The sequence below is a fragment of the Urtica dioica genome, chromosome 10 (genome assembly GCF_054948205.1).
Source record: "Urtica dioica subsp. dioica isolate 48M chromosome 10, U.dioica_male_clone48M_v1_H2, whole genome shotgun sequence".
Taxonomy (NCBI): Eukaryota; Viridiplantae; Streptophyta; class Magnoliopsida; order Rosales; family Urticaceae; genus Urtica; species Urtica dioica.
Window position 1 is genome coordinate 25,832,534 of NC_142765.1, and position 18,305 is coordinate 25,850,838.

An 18,305-nucleotide genomic window follows, 5' to 3' on the forward strand; every position below is an offset into this window, starting at 1 on the left:
GAGAAAAAATTGCACGTTTCTTTGAACCTCCCTCTCCCTCTCCCTCTCCCTCCCCCTCTCTCTCTAACATGGCAAAGCTATGGAAGATTTTTTTTTTTTAATTTTGTCACCAGACAAATCCTAAAACTATACTAAGATGAAGGGAATGAACCTTGAAATAGTAGCTTTTCGAAAGTAAAGATGAAAATAAAAGAGATTTGTTAGTCACAGTTCCCAAAAATGTCCTTACTCTCAAACACATGTTTGATTCCACCTCTATCCTCCAGACGGGTCTGCAAGGAATTCTCACTTTGGCTGTATAGACTTCTCATTCCTTGAAAAGTGTATGCAATGCTATCACACGACTCTTAACATTCTTCTGGAATCCAATGAACAACTACGACTACTTGGTATCGATTCTCGAATGTGGTTCAAATCATTTCCAGCCACTCCGTCAACAACGATTTCTAGTGGTTTTCAGCTAGAGTTTTGAAGGAAATTTTGTTAGCATCAATATCTGCACTATATGTGGGACACTCGGTCGTCGGTTTAAAAAAAAAAAAAAAAAAAAAAAAACCTTGATATGGATTCCGGAGCGTGCTTGAAGCAGAATTGATGACGAGCGAGGAAAAGGCAGGTAAAATAATTGTTCCAACATACATTAAGAAAAAAAAATTCAAGTATAAAGGAGTGTTTTTTACTCTAGTTTTGAATGTGTGGGATAAATCACTCAACAGGAAGAAAAGTATTTGAAATAAAGATACTTAATTTCGTCACCAGACTTGTTCTAAATATTAACCGGAATTTGGTGTTCTTTGGCTGCTTTCTTATACAATCTATCACACACATTTTAGGGAAGTAATGCTGAGTATCACTTAGAGTCAGAGCAGATAAAAAAAAAAGTTATCTTCAAGTGACGATGATCATATTTCCAAGATCCAGTGTTGATGTTAATAATGGCAAACACAGATAGAATTGCAAATCCAGAATTAGGTTCTACTTCAATCCTCTAGTTTGTAACAAAAAAAAAACGGCGGAAGAGAAAACAAACCGCATCGGAATCACGTTTTGGGAGCGACGACTGGTCGAGCAGGGCCGAAATAATTAGTCACAACTCCCATCACAGCAAACCTAAAATGCATAATCACAATCATAAGACACATGAACAAAACCCTAACGAAATTGAAACAAACAAAACGGATCATATCTTACATCATCGCCATCGACACCTGCTTCAGATCGTTCTCGTAGTTCTTCATGTTCGCGAAGGATTGGGCGCAGAAGATTATGGCCAGCCAAGATCCGATCTTGTACTGCGAGCACGACAAAAATTAACAATCGATTCGGATATAGATTCGGATTCGGATTCGATCCGAGGCGCTTGTTCACTCACCCTGAACATGACGCCGAAGACGCCGCACATGACGGCGATGAAGCCGGAATAATCGACCGGGAGATCTTGCGCCGACACCGCTGCCTGCACGTACGGCTTCGCTGCCGATGGCTGTCGAGGATCGTTCGCCGCCGATGCCATCTCCTTCTTTATTTATTTCCCTTGCCTTTTCCTCTCTCTCTCTCTCTCTCTCTCTCTCTCTCTCTCTCTCTTATATATATTATATATATAATAGAGAAATTTGATTAATTACTAATTAGGCAAGATAATACACACAAATGGTTGAGAAATTTCATATTTGGTAGACAATAGTAAAATATCAAAAGTGAACTTTGTTATGTACATACTATCTGAAATAGACATTTGTTATATTTTTTGACAAATAAACCCTTCCAAACAATTAACCAAAACTGTATCATAGAGGTATTAATTACTAATAAGGCGAGATGATACACACAAACGGTTGAGAAATTTCATATTTGGTAGACAATAGTAAAATATCAAAAGTGAGTTTTGTTATGTACATATTATCTGAATTAGACATTTGTTATTTTTTTGACAAATAAACCCTTCCAAACAATTAACCAAAACTGTATCATAGAGTTTTTAACTTTTCGTAGAGGGGAGAGAGAGAAGATCAGCGGCGGGTACCTAGCTTATCCTAATCGACCGTCGAGAGCTTTGATTCTCGGGGGTCAGTTAGAATATAAAATAAAACGGCGTTCTGATTCTCGGCGGTCGGTTAGAATATAAAATAAAAATATTTGTTGCAAGTAACCAATCATCTATCTTTTCTTAAAGATTTAGCTTAAGTTTCATTTTATTAGAGTAATAATTCATTAACCGAAATTAATTAAATTAACTTAATCAGATTAATTAATTTATTTTGGTCTGAAAGATTATTTTTCGAAGTAAATTAAATTAATATAATCAGTTAATTAATTTACTTCGACCGGTTAAACTATTTTTTTTATTAATAAAATGAAATTTTGGCTTTTTTTTTAAAAGACGATAGATTTATTGGACTAGCCTAATTGACAGTGCCGACCTTGGGCTAAGGCGAGCTAGGCCCAGGCCTAAGGCCCCAATATGGGATGGGCCCAAAAAAATAAATTCCGTATTTAATTTCTCTCTGCCTCCGCGCGACTCCAAAGAAAGAAAGAAAAAGAAAAAATTCTGTATATAAGCCGATCGCGCATATGCTCTCCGCAGAATCCTGAAACAAAAAAGAAAAAAAAGTTTGAAAAAAAATATCAAATTTTGCCTAATAATCTAGTTTAGTGATTTCTGGGTTATATTTTTTTTTTTCAAGTTTCTCTACACAAACCAGGTTTGTAAGAAAAACTTGAGCATAAATAAGATTAGAAATACATACCTATTAAACCTCAAAGTTATCATTTCTATTTTACTCTTAGTTTAAACATGAGAAAAAACAGAGGCATTTAATCTGAGGCAGCAATTGAATTGTAGCAAACAAAGGCCAACTTCTTTACTACTAAATAAATAAATAAAAGAGGATAAAAATAAACAAGCAAAAGAAAGTCACTCACTGACCCCGAATTAGCACACACACGTTTTCTTCCTAAGGTTAAAAAAAACAAACAGCGCAAAGTAAAATAAATATGTAGAGAACACAACCTCGCGGCACAGGGCACAGAGCAGCCAGTCAAAAGGTCTCCGTTAAAATCCTTCTAATTATTGGAAGAAACACACAGCGCCTCTCTCTCTCTCCACTTTCGAAGTCTATTTTTGAGCGGAAAGAGAAGAAGAACGACGGAACGAGTCTCACTCCGCGCGACCCAAACGAGAGCCTCTCCTCCGTGCCATCTCCTCCGCGCGCGCGTCAAGTCCGACCGAGCCCTGCTAAATCAAGGTGAGGAATTAGAAAATTCGATAATTGATTTGAGTGGTCTGTGGTCCCCATAATTTGATCATTTTACCCTCCAATGGGGCTATGAGAGAGAGAGAGAGAGAGAGAGAGAATTGTTGTAGCCCTGGTATTAACTGCGAGAATATACCTGAGTATATGATATCCTTTGCTGCAATGGTATTAATGAATGTAGTTGTAGCCGTGGCTGATCCTTCTCTCTCTGTTTTGGATTTATGTGAAAATTAGGGATTTGAATGGATATGAGCTTGACCTGGCTGCTTGGATTTGAGTTGTACATATCAAGCAATTAGAATTTGTTTTAATCTCGTTCGTCAATTGAGTATACAGCCATTAGAATTTTTATTTCATTATCCTTTTTTTTGCATCTTATATATTTATTAACTTATTTTTAATTGTTTTCAGCAGTTAATTTTATATTTAATTTTTTATTGTTATCGAGGAGAATGGAAAACCGAACTCCGTCATCGGTATCGAGGCTATGGAGACCAGCTGCGCAGAGAAATCTTAGAAACCAATGGTCCAAACTCTTTTCTTTGACCCAAAACTGGACCTCTTCTTCCTCCTCAGCTCGAGCGCACGCCACGTCACTCGTCAACGCTTACTTGTCTCTCAAGTAATTTTCAGGCTTCTACAATTCTCCTATTATCTTAAAGGTGCTGACTTTATTGACTCAGATACATGCCCTCGATGGAGCTGGGTCTTCTAGGTGATATGCCTTGTATTCGTGAAAAGGCCTCTACGAAGTTGTATAGCCAACAGGTGGGGATTTTGTAATTTATCTTTCACTCTCGGTGATTAGTCTTTACCAGCAACTTTGCTCTCCTTTCAGGGACTTCATCGGAGCAATCTTTTGCTGTCCTACAAAGATATGGTACATGAATAAGTTTCTAGTAAAATTTCTGAAAAAAGATAGTGTAATTGAACTGACTTTCCAAGGTTTGTCTCTCAGGTTTCGGTTGTGACTCAGATGGTGAGAGCTAGTAGATCCATGAGGTATTTTCTAAAGGGCTCGAGTACTTCTCCGCTTGTCCAATTTTCGGGTTTTGCAGCGGATGAGAATGATCTAGGAGATGGTGGTGGTGTACCAGTTTTTGCGTCTTGGTCCATTTCTTGTTTTGGTGTGTTCTCGTCCGTGATTTTTAAAATACCGTCGCTCGTTTAGTTGTCGGTCGAAATCTCGTAGTGGCCGTTAAAATCCCTATCGGACTGTTGTGTTGAATGTGATTTACCTGTAATGAGTCAGAGAAATTTGCCGAGGAGCTTATTCAGATGCATTTGTTGGAACTAAATTTGAAGGTACGCCTATTTTGGTATTTTGTAGCTTTTTGTTGCTCGAGATTCTTATCCGTGTTTATCTTTGCAGCGGTTGCTTGTTGTGGAATTAATATCCATTAGTTGTGAACCTGAAAAGGTCGACAAATCCAATTGGTCGGATGAGCTTTATCCCGGGGAATTTGAGGATTTGCGTACTTGTCAACTGTTTTCTGAGGAAACTTCCGAGCCGATCTTTCCAAGATTCGGAGTCTTGAAATCTGACAAGGGTGCGGTGCAATGTAATCTTGAGCCGAATCCGGAAACACTACAGGTAATTTAAGACCGATAGTTTAATATAAAATTACTCGGAATTAGTTAATACAACTGGCTGTTTTCTTAATTAGTTTTTTTTCACCTTGGCCATTATTGTCTCCATGCAAATTGAAATAATTATTTTCATGCAAACATGATAACTGGGATAAGATGTGCGAGTCACCAAAATATTCTTCCTATGTTATCAATTAAAGATCATGACTTTAATTCAGTAAGAGAAAAGTAAATATGATCACTCACTTTGATTGAATGACAGAAAAAAAAAAAAAAAAACATTCGAAACAAGGCCAAAGGACAACTGTATATGGAACATAAACATGTTATCTGAGTATGAGGCCAAACTTCAAGGACTTGACACATACAAATCATTTTTGACTTGCAGGTTTACCTAACAACATGGATCGCTGAGGTGAACATAGATAGATACAGGTGAGATGAATCTACCGAACTCGTAGCAGTTTTTTCATCTTCAAATCTTTTACTGATCAATGCATTAGGGGAAGCTAAGTCTGGTTAGTAATCCAATGACGTGGCAAGTCATTTGGCATGTCAAAATCTCATATGGTTCTTTTTCATTCTTTGTTTAAGGGTTGATGAAATATTTGCTGAAGCCGGGGAGGAAATGCACGTAAAGCTGTCATGACTTGTTTGTTAGATTTCTGAAATTTTTTGCGTTCTGTTTCCAAGACACTCCTTGAGAATACATCATGGATCGTCACTTCTGCAAATTACATAAAAATGGACGTGGGTTTTTTTTTTTTTTTTTTTTTTTTTCCTTGGAACGACTCTCACATATTTGTTGGAGTTATGTCCAGGAAATAGGGTGTTAGGTTTGAATATAGTCATAGAGTGGCTTTAACTCACAGAAAAATACAATCAAACACTTTAACAATCAATTAACGAGACTAGATCGTAACATTAACGGTTGGAGTTATCTGTCCACTATTTAGATACGTTGAAAAATCAAGTGATAAAAGGTGTTACAAAGAATTACGTATTAATTAAGGAAATTACGAAAATTGTCCTAAGTTGTAACCCAGATGTTCCAACTAAAGAAACTTTGTTTTCAGTTGGAGCCTTACAACATTACATGGTCTCATTTAGCATGTTCAATAACATGTCTATTTCTCTTGAGCGAAACTAGCATGCCACATAAGGTATACACGGCTAAGCTTCATCCTTGAGACCACATATATATAAGCTACTTTGATTTCATTATATATACATATATATATATATATACATATATATATATAAACAGGAAGTTACCTGGAACCATACTTCACTTGCGATAATATTCATTCTTGGACTTTCGAACGTATTTAATTATATATATGAGTGATGCTATTCGGCCCGATTCACGAGCCCGAACGATCCACTCACGTGATGACACGTGACAGTTTGTTGCCACGTATCATCACGTGAGTGGATCGTTCGGGACTCGTGAATCGGGCCGAAAATCAATTTCCTATATATATACACACACGTGCGTATATATGTACTTAAGAGTTCAATGCAATATACAGCGAAATACAATATAGTACATACAAATATGCTTCAGCTATGTAAGTTTTGTTCTCTAGCTCTATTTGAACTTAACATGTTTCTAGAGCAAATGCTTTTTGTAGAACAATTCATTTTTAGGCGTATATGTGACTAAAAACTTGTATCAACTTTGAGCTGAATGCAAAATATACCGTTTTAGTTCGTAATTGTAATTTTGTATGACACCTTGCTGCTGCGTTTTTCCCATTAAAGTGGGATTATGCCTCATTGTTTCTTCGTATACAGTCCACGTGTTAGTCTCGGAGCTCTCCCATGAAACTACCACTCAGGTTTACGTAAAACAAACCCTGGTTCGTATGATAAAAAGTTTTAATAAATGAGAAACACAATTACTAAACTACTACAATGAAATCTGGAACAAAGAAAGATATAAAACGTGATGTTAATAGCCAAGGTTTTTGAAAATTCAAAAGTTCAATCGGTCAATATTGTCGAAACCCGCATATTGTTCCCATAAATCTTTACAGAATTATAAATATTTTGAAACTTCTGCGCTTCTTTGAACAAGCCATCGAGGTCAGAACTCTCACCGGAATCTCTTATATCTTCGTCGCTCTCGTTTCTGCTGCAGTATTTTGACGTCGACCTCACAATATAGGCGAAAATGTTTGATGTATTGTTGATCCATGGAAAGGGAATTCGAGCTCTCAAAGAAATACATATTTTGCAAATTAGAAATCAACATTGTTGTTTATTTGTATCATTTTTAGGAGAGAAAAAATAAGTACAAAGTCGAAGAGGATGATCATCTTATCAGTTGACTGGTTCGCCGAGTTAGCTCTAATTCTGTAATAAAATAGGATATTCGCATAATACGGATGAGAAATATGATATTCACGGAAGTAGGCTTTTTTTAAACGGTATTTATGCCTAAGAGCGATAAATTAATTTTTTTTTATATTCTCTAGATCTCATAAACACAGCTATGCGGTGCACTTCTTTAGTTATGATTTTAGATGGACAGTTGAAAGTGTCATCGTCGTTTTTTTGTAATCGAAATTTAGATGCAACTGAATTCAAATCCTAGCTTTGTGGTACAGATAAATTGTGATGCATGTGATTTAGCTGACGTCAACCACTTGAACGTGACATAACATATTTTTAGTACGCTGCTAATCAATAATGTTTAATGTTGCGCTGCTAATCAATAATGTTTAATGTTGAAAATGAAAGTCGCTTTGGTCCAAATTGAGATGTTGAAAATAATTGCAGACCTAGCACTGCATAAACTACGTTGTCAACATTCTTAACAAATCTCCAGTGTTTACCGATCATGTTTATTTATTAGTGCCAGCTAAATGATTTGACACTTGATGACGATATATTTGAATTACATCATTTATGCAATCCACAACACTATTGGACAACTAAAGTGCGACGAAACGAAACTAGATTCAATACATACATGAAATACATCTATAATAATAGAAACCTCGGTTTTATTTTATTTTATTGAATGGACTGCGAAAAAGTAAAGAATGGACTCAACTAAAGACGGGGATAATCAATGTACAACCTTCGTCACAGCATACACATTAAAACCTAATGTAACATCACTAGTCAACACATGGTTCACTTGGAGAACCAGCCAGAGTTGAGATTCCAATATCTTTTTTTTTTCTTTTTTTTTTCTTTCTAATCCATGGTAGAAGTCAAGAGACATGACTTGCAGAACAGACAACCTCAAAAAGTAAGCTGACATTCATTCGGACACAAATTTACATACTACTTGTGTGAAAATTCAAAATAACATCCAAAAAATTTATGGTCAATTGCCTAATTCCTGCAGTAAGATGATGACAATCGAATCGAGGATCTCCAGTCTATAGAGAGTGAACGCAGGTTGAACCATATAGGGGTAAGGGAACAAAATTAAAAAAAAAAAACATAATTTAATACCTGCGATTATAGCACTTGCCAACAACTTTGAAATACCAGACGCCGCAGAATTATCCTCCCCTTAAATTAAAAACATTGGAGCAATGCAGCTTCCTTTTCTAGAATATTTCCAAGTATACAAAGTGGCCATCTTAATCTAATATGATTTTCAAGAACAGCAATAATGGCCTTGACGCAAAGATCTTTTTTTTTTTTTTTTTTTTTTTCTAACAGCCTCCGTTGCTTTTAAGGAGACATCTACAATCCATTCTTTCTTACTTTCTCCGCTACTTTGTGAACCTCACGGGCCATTTTACAAGTTGAATGGAAATGGGAGAGAAGCCACGTGGACACATCGACCAAAAAAAGAAGGATAAATCAATTAATTAATTATCAAAGCGAAAGACATTGTACCCTGTCTGGTGGATTTCTCGGCATGGGAAGCGCAGTGACATATTTCTGCGGGCCCGGTTTCTGAGCATTTAGTGTCGTTCCGTCGGCCGACGAGGCCTCAGCCCCGTCAGCTTGTCCACGGCCATGGAACTTTGCAAAACGATTGATTACAGAAAACTTCTCTAGATCCTGGCATTCCACTCTGAGGTCTAAGATCGAGGCTCTCTTGTCCAGTCTATACAACAATTAGCAACCCAAGATTACCGTAAATTCAACACCATGCAACGTAGAAGAACTCGAGACAAATGCAATTTTTATGGCATGATACCTCAGCAGTTCACTTTCCAGCCTCCTTGCACGACTGATGAAGTCTTCAACTTTAGACGAGTACTGATTAATCGCCTTGGGCGTTTTAAGTTTCTCCGAAGACCTACACAAAAAAAAAATATAAAAAATTTATACTATGCAGCATATGATATATTGATATCCATATAGAAGCACCGGCCCATGTACAGCAATGTTGGGATGGCCAAAGTGCATCTCGTAATCTTAAAAGCACCAATCAGTTGACTCTTACATGCTTTTATCTTCACACTCAGAGCAACTGGTGGCACTGCAAGCATCGCCTAAAGCTAATCTCGCGGAAAAATAGGTCAGGTTCTCATGCTGCGAGGTTGCATCTGAAGAGAGCACAGCCAACGGAGGAGGCTGAAGAAGTTGTTGCATGAGTTGGGTTGTCAACACCAGTCTTCTCCTTGGTCTATATATTGGCATCGCTTCATCCATCGTTTCGGATTCTTCCACCTGTTGGATAATGAGCGAGATATTTAGACAACTTTATGAAGATGACAAAATAAAAAACAATTTATACCGCAAAACAAACGTCAAGGGGTTCAAGTAAGCAACAGACCTTCTCAGCTACTCGATTGGTAACTTTAGACCACTCTACTTCTGCCACGCTGGAAAGGAAGTGAGCATCCGTTAAAAGATGCAGAATGTCATTGAATGTAAATACGTAAATCATTAAGATGTAAAATGTAAAACGATTTACTGAAACTACAACTCGAAGCATTTATCCTACGAAATTGCATCATGCAACCGACCTGATAGTCTGAAGCCTCTTTTCGGTGCTCGTCAGTTCCTTGTTCCAGGCCACAAGCTCAGATGTCGCACTTTTACGCTTCTTTGGTCGCTCAACCACCAAACTTTGATCACTGGACTGAGGAACTAACCGAGGCGAGGACAAATCCTCACTGAGAGTAGATTTGGGAGCAGAAACTTGCTGAAGGCTTCCAAGTTCACTAGCTTCAGCGGCAACGTTACCAGACTCCGACGGATGAAAACCATCAGCCACATTTCCAACCATGTAGTTTTGTTCCATGGACTTCATAGCAGGTGTTTTCTGAATGTCGTAGACTTGCAACATTTGCCCCTTTTTAAAAGTCCCGTACTGATCAAACCACGATGGTGCCATGCGGAGATTGATCTGCTGGTGCTCGCTTCTTGTAGAAGGCGTGTTTCCACCGCCACTCGTGATGTTATTAGAACTGTTCTGAGCAAATGCAATCGCGTCCTGAGAAGATACTATTGAATCCCGAGCTTCCACGGGCTTGGAAGAAAAACTCAACACTTTCATGTCTCCAGAAGGAACCGATGCATTATTAGCTGATAAATCTCTGCCTGCGCCGCCATATGCATAAGCTGACTGATGGCCTCCCGAAAATTGATCCACCTGCTGATGATCCATCACATGGTCTGGACCTTTCAACCTCTTTGTGCTTCTATCACCCGGCTCTGTATCTGGGCTCTTCATAGACTGCACCTGATGCAACAAGGAGTAATTATGTTGCAAACTATTGTTCGGTCTCAGAGAACGGCCAAAAGCTTCGATATCTCTTTGAGTAGCAGCATGGCTTGCAAGAGATGCCTCGGGGAAATTATTTGCGGCAGACTCATTTCCCTGTGATACATAAGGTGGCTTCTGTGCAGCTTCAACATTGTCAGGCAACATTTGTTGCCGAGACACTTCTCTGTCGGGTTGTTCCTTCGCCGTGAAGTTCTGTGAATTTGCTCGGAAAACACCAGTGCCAGGCAGCTCATTTATTCCTTCCAGAATATGCTGCTCATTGAGCTTTGGTTGCCCAGGGAACGTTGTTATCAAACTGTTGTTAGGTTGACGCTGGGGCTCTAACAAACCAACCTTCAACGGCTGGCCACCCAACGAAGGTTGCTCTCGTGGAACACCGCTCCATGCGTTCGGCAACATCTTCGAAAGAGCGGCTTGATGACTTGAAAGCTGAGTGACTGGTGTCTTTTCTGACTCTGCGATCTGCTGGGCTATCTCCTGCTTATGGGCTTGGTCAGTCCTAATCAGCTGTGATGTTTCTCCAGATGGAACAAGATTGTCCTGTGGAGCATTTGCTGCCACGGGTGGCTGAGCAAAATGATTAGCATGAGCTCTTTCAGAACTGCCATCAAACTGCTTGGAACCAGAGGATATCCTATTGAAGGGTATGTGAATGGATTGGTTTGCCATTATCTGTCCAGTAGCACCATACATATGCTGGTTCTCGAGATTTCTTGCATAAGCAAAACCAGAAGGCAAAGTCGTACCACCCTGAGTGTTGGGGTATGTAACTTTGTTGCCAATCTGTGCTGAAGAACCAGTGGCGTTATTATGTCCCTGCCGTTGAGAGGGCTCATAGGACGGGGCAAAGCTCACCGCAGGGGCTTTTGAAGCTTGATAAACATGACCCTTTTCTCCTGCTTCTTGTGTGGCATGGGATGAACCAAAACCCACTTTTTGAGAGCTCTGAGAAGATACAGCATGGTCTCCACTGGGAAGACATTGAGATGGAGGTGCCAATTGCAAGCCAAAACTTTGTGAGCTAGATGACTGATTCCGCTGGACATGACCAACAGATCCATCTGAAGTTTCTGTTTCATGCATCTCAGCAGACAGATTTCGCTCAGAGGAGCTCACGTGAGGTGTAATACTGTGTTCCCTTTGATGATCCACCTTGTGTAGGAGCTCAAGCATATGTTGACTGCATGAAAATAAAACAATCCAACCCCAGATGAACTCACGTGAAAAAAATATGAGAAAATGCTCGAATTTTAGAACTAGAGGCGACTAATATCTACCATCGACAAGAAAGACTCTAAACTAAGGACATATCAGAGCTGCAACAAGAGTAATCAAGATATCAAAGCAGGTCTTTTATAGGCAGGTACTGAACAATTTTTTTATATACCGTGCGCCCATAATTTTCAAGTTGTCCTTAGAAGAGAAGATACAGACCACAAATGTTGCAACTACTGGAGACTGCAGTACAAGAATATATAATTTAATTACATATTTACCTCGATGGTGGAACTTTGTTAGATGCATAGTTACTGATGCCTCTGTCAAATGGAGAGGATGAATTTGGGGCGAAACGAGGAAACATATTTTTCGAGGATGTTGCATCTAAACCCTTTCCATCAGCCTGACCAGCAGAGTAATTCTCCTGAAAAATAAAACAAAACAACAATAACGTGAAACACTCATCATCACAAATTTAAGCTAAATAAAAATTATGTGTGCGCGCATAATAGTAGAGGCTATTATTTAAATGTAAGGGGACAAACGATCACCTTTTCTGAGTCCATTGAAGTTTTATCCACATGACCACCAAACATTGGCTGCCCAGAAGAGCCTTGATCATACCCTTTTAATCCTCTTGAGATCTGATGAGGTAAGGTCTGTGAATTTGTCGCAGGTTTTGCTCCATACGACGGGTCGTTGTCAGCATCAACATCCCCCATTGGATGATACTGAAATTTGCGAGTTCCGGGCGGCTTCCGACCAACATTACCAGCGGATTTTTGTTTGCCTCCTCCCGGAAACATACGCGAGTCGCCAGCATCCGACCAACTATTCTCCTTTGAACCTCCTCCTGAACTCTGATGGAGTACATTAGACTGAAAACCTTCAGCGGGGTAATCCTTATTAATGCTGTCAATCCCAGTTGTTTCAATTCCCCTCTCCAAACCAGGATTTCCAGTTTCCAAAATTTGAGAGCTCTTATCCAAACTATGCTTGTTTCTCCCCAGAACTTCAGCTCCTTTAGAACTCATAGATGGATCGACAACCTTCCAGAAATCGTGTTTATGACTGTTGGGAAGTAGCTTCTTTCCTTCTTGGTTTAGTCTCATGCTGCTGGAATTTGCTCCAGCAATATTATTCAAACTAGAAGCATTTCTGGCTGCTCTTGAGCCTCCAATAGAAGATTTTGCAGGTTCCAGCTCTGCATTCGAGTTCGAAGCAGAATCATCCCTCCACATACCAACATTGCCCAACTCATCGTGTATCCCTCTCTTGCTATCACCACTTTGTGTAGGTTGTACTGAGTTTTTATTCTCCGGGGTTCTAAAGCTGTCACCTCCATCTGCTTGACCAGAATCAATAAAGTTCCAACCATTTGGCCTATTGTATGGTTGACCATCACTATTGTTGGTGGGGGTGCCCTCTTGACGATTCCAAGATCCTGAATTGCTATTTGTATTGGATTCTGCACCCGATGGGTGGGCAGAATTTGTGTACCCATGGCGGCCATCAACAGATTGCTTTGGCGGAGGACCACGATCAGACCATTTACTTCCTGGTTCCGAGAACTTTGGAATGGATCTTTGAGAAGAATCAGAGTGCAACAAATCACCCTGTACCTGTGAAGCTTTGAACTCGGATTGCTGAAATTGTGGAACACCAAAAGAGCTGTTGCTTGGATTTGGCCTACTAGGATCCACTGGAACAGAAGATGGCCAAGAACTTGTTGTGATAGAAGGCTGGAAGTTGTTGTTGGCCCAAACTCCTGGCGGTTTACCACCATGACTGACGCTTGACTGTTGCTGATTCGCAGTTGAGCCTTCTGAGTTGTGAATACTCGGGCCACACCATTCTTCTTGTATCCCTGTATCACCACTAGAAGCTTCTGCTACAGCAGACTGCATAAGGGCGCTCCAACTACCACTCTGTAAAGGACATCCACTAGAGTAGTCTGCACCATCCATCACATCATAACCACCCATTCCCAAATTCGTACTCTTCCCAAACGCCTCCCATATGTTATCGTCGGAACCAAACAGAATCTTTTCCTCGGTTGGATCTAAGGTAGCTGCATTCTGCGAAGAGGAAGCCTGGTTAAAAAATTTCTCCTGTGGTGGTTCTGAGGGTTCGGCCACTTCTTGCCGCCCCTGGAACTCCTGCGCGGGTGAACTTCTTTGCTGGTGATTAACTTGTTGCAAACTCTCCATATTGAACCCACTACCTAATCCTTGACCCGAGGCAGGCCCAAACATACTTTTTCCTTGAAAGTCTTGTATAGTTTCTTCTTGCATGCTTACCTGGTCTGTAAACGAAGCATAGGCGTTGGCTGAAAGTGCATTATTGTTGGGTGTTATCTGCTGCATTCCAGTTTTTTCCATCTGAACATGAGAATACGGACCCGGTGGACCGTTTGAGCTAGAAATCGGAACCCCATATAAAGATTGGTCACCCTGTTGAGGAACCATTTCCATCAAACGCAGCGCCTGTCCTTGCTCGGGAGGAAACATATGCCCACTAGACAATCCATGTATAACCGGGGATGCCCCGCGGTGCATCCAGTTGGTTCCACCTGCCATGAGCTCGGGCTGCCACATATTGTTGGATGCTTCACTGATGGGAACGCCGTTGATCAGGGATGGTGAGTGGTTGCCAGCTGGGTGTTTTACAACTGAGGACACCTGATTCATGAAACCCTGTTGTTTTGGATCGAATTGTTGAAACTGTTGTTGTCTCTGGAATTCCTGAAGTTGTTGAAGCATCATTTGCCGTTGTAGCAGCTGTACGTCACTGTTCCCAGACTGCTGCCTCGGCATCGATTGCAGAACATTGAGATGCTGACCACTCATTTGTTGCTGACCTCCAAAAAAATCAAAACTGACCGGAGATTCAGAAGCATCCAACCTCATCGAAATTTTTTTGCTATGTTCAGGAGCATTCCCTTGGTGTGACATAGATAAACCGCTTGCTCCTAAATTATGTCGGTTTGCATCAGCATCCACTCCAAGAAAATTAGTCTCATTCTGCCTACCCTGGAAAACCTGATTTCCATGTACATAGCCATTGAGAGCTGGCTGCTGGTTCTGAGTCTGAACTCTGCCAAACTCGTGTTTGAGGTTTGACTGCGCAAAATTTAGACCATGAGGCATGTGTGAAGGCTGGCTCCCATGCCCTCTCTCTGCATCTGCCACTCAAAATAAATGAATATATTTATAAATAAATAAGATAATTATGAGTTATATCTTGGCTAATAAACTATCTATACTGGTCCGAAGAAAAATAACGAATACATTAAATACCAGTGAAAAACTATAGAGGGTACCTGGTTGCTGTAAGTTATAATTCTTCAAACTAGAGATAAAAGGACCACCAATCTGTCTCTGACCACCAACCCACAAATTGTCATTTAGCCCCTGCCAGTTCGCTTCAATGGATTGTGAATGGTGCTGGCCTGGTGACAAGTTCTCTTGGCCAAAGAAATTATGGACCCTGTCGCCAACTTCGTTGCCAGGCATAGATAATCGAGCCCACAAATTTGCACCAGCCAGGGGTTTTTATTTTGGGAGAAATAACTAATGAAAAGAATAATAACTGTTAAATATTTCCACCACATTGCTCAATCGGAGGCATATAGTTAGTAAAAAAAATCTCAAAAGCAACCACTCAGACACCAACCTCAAGTTCAATCAAGTGTGCAAACACCCGCTAGTTACCATGTTCCTACACTGTAGAACTTGACCTGCATTAATCCAAGCTAGCATAAGTTGAACCTGAAAAGGGAAAAAAGAAAACAAAGAATACAAGGTAAATAGTATGTTATATAAAAAAAAAAGAAACCACTCATATAATTAAATTGATATTAAAAGTTCACAGAAAAGGTAAATACTATTAAATTCAATACAGTTCCACAGTTTATAAACCAAAGTTAAAACAAACAAATTAATTTGCCACCTCTCCGAAAAGCGTAAGCTTATGAATGGTGGGCCTACATTAAATGGATTGATTCATTTTATATACATGTTAGTTTTCCACTTGACTTACATATTTATTTAAATAATCAAACAATTAAACTCCATGATTCTCCCGAAAGGTCAGACTCGATTAATTCACATGTACAAAGCATTTTTAGCATGGAATAACCAGCACAAGTTGAGAATTTCAGCAAATAAATCACAGCCAAGCTTCTATTAAAATAGGATTAATATCATATACACACGCAAACAATAATAGACATTATTGTGGACAGTAAATTGACTGGAGGGAGGTAACACTTAAATAGGATTATGATAATATATTCACAAGCTTAGTTCCAGATACAGAGACAACGTTTTATCAGGTTGCAGAAAGAAAAAATAATAATAAAAAGAGGCGAAATGATCAGAAAATATCAATAGCCATCATAAAAGATAACAAGTCCTACAAGTACCATAACAGAAAAGAAGGTGAAACTTATAGGTTATATGCCCTGTCAGTGCACTGTGAGCTAATATCAAACCGTGCAGCACAACAAAGTTAATGTATAATAAAAAAGATAACCTGAGCTCCGAAATCCTAGACAAGGATTGGGGATATTAACAAGGCCACCAAACTAAAGCTAAAGGAAAAGCACTACTGAACCCCATTGAAACGTATGGAGTTTATATAACCAAATAATAAATATAAAAAAATAACATTCTGCCCAGAAAAAAAACAAATGAACATTTTGTTTTTCAGGGAAACAGGACACGCTTTGAATGCTAGAACATTGCCCAATTTCGTCAAAGAAAGAGAAAGCAAATCAAACAAAGGAGCACTGAACCAAGCTTGTTCCGCTCAAAGCATATTTCTCATGTCATAAACAGAGAAAATAGCAACAGAAAACTAAAAAAGGCAGACTAAAAACAATCCTCAATTCTTTTAACTTCGTTCGTTGGTATACGAACAACCAAACAGGAAAAATCGATTTTTCATATAAAAACTAGCATTCACTTCGAGAGCGGTTAGGATCGAGAAAGAAGTTCTGAAATTCGAGCTTCGGGAGCTGAGAAGAAGCCCTAGCGAAGCTCCGCAAGAGATTCGCGGCTCGGCGACGGCAAGCGGAAAATTAGGGTTTTGTAGAGACGCGAAACTAAGAAGTCAAAAATCAGGTTAAGAGACTTACAGTGACGCGGATGGACCACCATTGAAGGTCGTAGCTTGATCCTCCGGCGAAGCACCGATCGCGAGAGAGCAGGTTAGGGTTTGAATCGGAATGAGCAGAGAAAAAGAGAAGAGAAGAGAGAGATAAAGTGTCGATGGAAATAGTGAGAAATTTTCAACGAACTGAGTAACAAAACACAGCTTCGGACCGAACCTCAGGTTCGAATGACGAAGCTCTAGGCTCGGATCTGAAGCTGCTTATGAGAGTAGAGAAGAGAAGAAAGCATGTGAAGAGTTGGTGAGGGTAGACGGCGATTTAGATGCTCCTCCAATCATATTCGTACACGTGGCTTTATGAACGGTGGAGCCCGTAACAATAATTAATTTACGCTCTCTAATTTTCAACTGATTATATAGATCACTGGATTTAGTAGGTAGTTAATATAAAAGTTTTGGCGTTTAAAAAATATGTGAAAGTTTAAAATAAAATTAACAATTACAGACAGGTGCTCTTCATTCAATATTAAATTATCTTTGAGTTCCCTTTGCAAACTCGTCAGTAGTGAAGGTAAATTTGAACGACGAATATTTATATTGTGAGATTTTTTAATATTAGAATATCCTCTGTCCAGATTTTTCAGGAATCCGGATATTTAATTTTCCGTAATAAATCCTTATGTTTAAGATTCATTTGTATAGGTTTGTGTATCGTTGATCTTCAATTCAAACAATAACTACAAAAATAGTTCCTAACAAAAAACATGCGGCTATCTAACCATTTTTAATTTTAGGTTTGGTAAAATCGCTCAATTTTGCAAAATTGAGATAAAATAACCAAAAATTTGAGAAATCCCAAAAATATCATTCACCATGTACGTTATACTCCAGACACGCGACAATCATGCGTCTGTGGCTCTCCAAGCTCCCAAACTTTCAGTTGTCCACCAAATCTAATTCGCTGCCGCCAAAAGCTCAAACCTTAGCGTGAGTTCTCAGATTTCTCGCCGCACCTCGTGCCCATATTTCTATTGCGCGACGTCGTCTTCTTCGTCTTCCTCCGGCGAAAAATTTGGAGCTTGATCGAGAGCGAGCCTTCGTTTCGTCTCTCGCGATCGATCGCGATTCCGTTTCTCCGATCGAGCTCCAAATTCATCGGCGGAGATAGGAGCGAGCATGCTTCGGGAGGCAAAACGGCAACGTTTTGGTCGGTGTTCAGGTCGAAGAGCAAGAGAATTGACGGCGAGGGAAAAAAGTTAAGATTTGAGGAGAAAGAGGATGTGATGAGGATGACGAGGTCGAGATCAAATGCGGTGGAATCAAAGTCGGCGAGGGGACGGAGTTGGTACTTTTCGAGTCTGATCAAGGTTTTTAGGCAATCCAAGATTGTTGTCCAAGAGCGATCTCCTTTGTACAAT

General features: G+C 39.6%; 3 protein-coding genes across 3 annotated transcripts; 1 reads left to right on the top strand and 2 right to left on the bottom strand.

Annotated features, from left to right (window-relative positions):
• Window positions 1-872: 872 nt before the first annotated feature.
• Window positions 873-1,590, bottom strand: LOC149384517 (asterix-like protein). Its single transcript, XM_089629224.1, has 3 exons — window positions 1,373-1,590; window positions 1,192-1,292; window positions 873-1,110 (listed from the first exon to the last, which is right to left on the bottom strand). Exons 1-3 carry the CDS (start codon window positions 1,511-1,513, stop codon window positions 1,041-1,043), a joined length of 312 nt encoding a protein of 103 aa, XP_089485350.1. The 5' UTR covers window positions 1,514-1,590; the 3' UTR covers window positions 873-1,040.
• A 2,091-nt stretch (window positions 1,591-3,681) lies between these two features.
• On the top strand, window positions 3,682-5,792 carry LOC149384518 (uncharacterized). The gene is made up of 8 exons (XM_089629223.1): window positions 3,682-3,876; window positions 3,938-4,022; window positions 4,093-4,134; window positions 4,213-4,381; window positions 4,507-4,559; window positions 4,627-4,848; window positions 5,233-5,279; window positions 5,439-5,792. Exons 1-8 carry the CDS (start codon window positions 3,707-3,709, stop codon window positions 5,491-5,493), a joined length of 843 nt encoding a protein of 280 aa, XP_089485349.1. The 5' UTR covers window positions 3,682-3,706; the 3' UTR covers window positions 5,494-5,792.
• A 2,022-nt stretch (window positions 5,793-7,814) lies between these two features.
• LOC149384519 (dentin sialophosphoprotein-like protein) lies at window positions 7,815-17,060 on the bottom strand. The gene is made up of 10 exons (XM_089629497.1): window positions 16,913-17,060; window positions 15,448-15,542; window positions 15,095-15,344; window positions 12,324-14,956; window positions 12,051-12,196; window positions 9,791-11,734; window positions 9,598-9,646; window positions 9,265-9,491; window positions 9,016-9,117; window positions 7,815-8,922 (listed from the first exon to the last, which is right to left on the bottom strand). Exons 3-10 carry the CDS (start codon window positions 15,285-15,287, stop codon window positions 8,688-8,690), a joined length of 5,529 nt encoding a protein of 1,842 aa, XP_089485623.1. The 5' UTR covers window positions 15,288-15,344; window positions 15,448-15,542; window positions 16,913-17,060; the 3' UTR covers window positions 7,815-8,687.
• Between the last annotated feature and the right edge of the window lie 1,245 nt (window positions 17,061-18,305).

What these genes read in the sequence shown, in the direction of transcription:
- LOC149384517 (XM_089629224.1), bottom strand. Translation starts at nt 1,513, where the DNA reads ATGGCATCGGCGGCGAACGATCCTCGACAGCCATCGGCAGCGAAGCCG. An exon ending in TCTTCGGCGTCATGTTCAGG is followed by an intron (nt 1,293 to 1,372) that starts GTGAGTGAACAA and finishes TCGTGCTCGCAG; the next exon opens with TACAAGATCGGATCTTGGCT. An exon ending in CAGGTGTCGATGGCGATGAT is followed by an intron (nt 1,111 to 1,191) that starts GTAAGATATGAT and finishes TATGCATTTTAG; the next exon opens with GTTTGCTGTGATGGGAGTTG.
- LOC149384519 (XM_089629497.1), bottom strand. Translation starts at nt 15,287, where the DNA reads ATGCCTGGCAACGAAGTTGGCGACAGGGTCCATAATTTCTTTGGCCAA. An exon ending in AACAAAGTTCCACCATCGAG is followed by an intron (nt 11,735 to 12,050) that starts GTAAATATGTAA and finishes ATTTTCATGCAG; the next exon opens with TCAACATATGCTTGAGCTCC. An exon ending in CTGGAAAGTGAACTGCTGAG is followed by an intron (nt 8,923 to 9,015) that starts GTATCATGCCAT and finishes ATTGTTGTATAG; the next exon opens with ACTGGACAAGAGAGCCTCGA.
- LOC149384518 (XM_089629223.1), top strand. Translation starts at nt 3,707, where the DNA reads ATGGAAAACCGAACTCCGTCATCGGTATCGAGGCTATGGAGACCAGCT. An exon ending in CGAAGTTGTATAGCCAACAG is followed by an intron (nt 4,023 to 4,092) that starts GTGGGGATTTTG and finishes CTCTCCTTTCAG; the next exon opens with GGACTTCATCGGAGCAATCT. An exon ending in GTGAACATAGATAGATACAG is followed by an intron (nt 5,280 to 5,438) that starts GTGAGATGAATC and finishes TCTTTGTTTAAG; the next exon opens with GGTTGATGAAATATTTGCTG.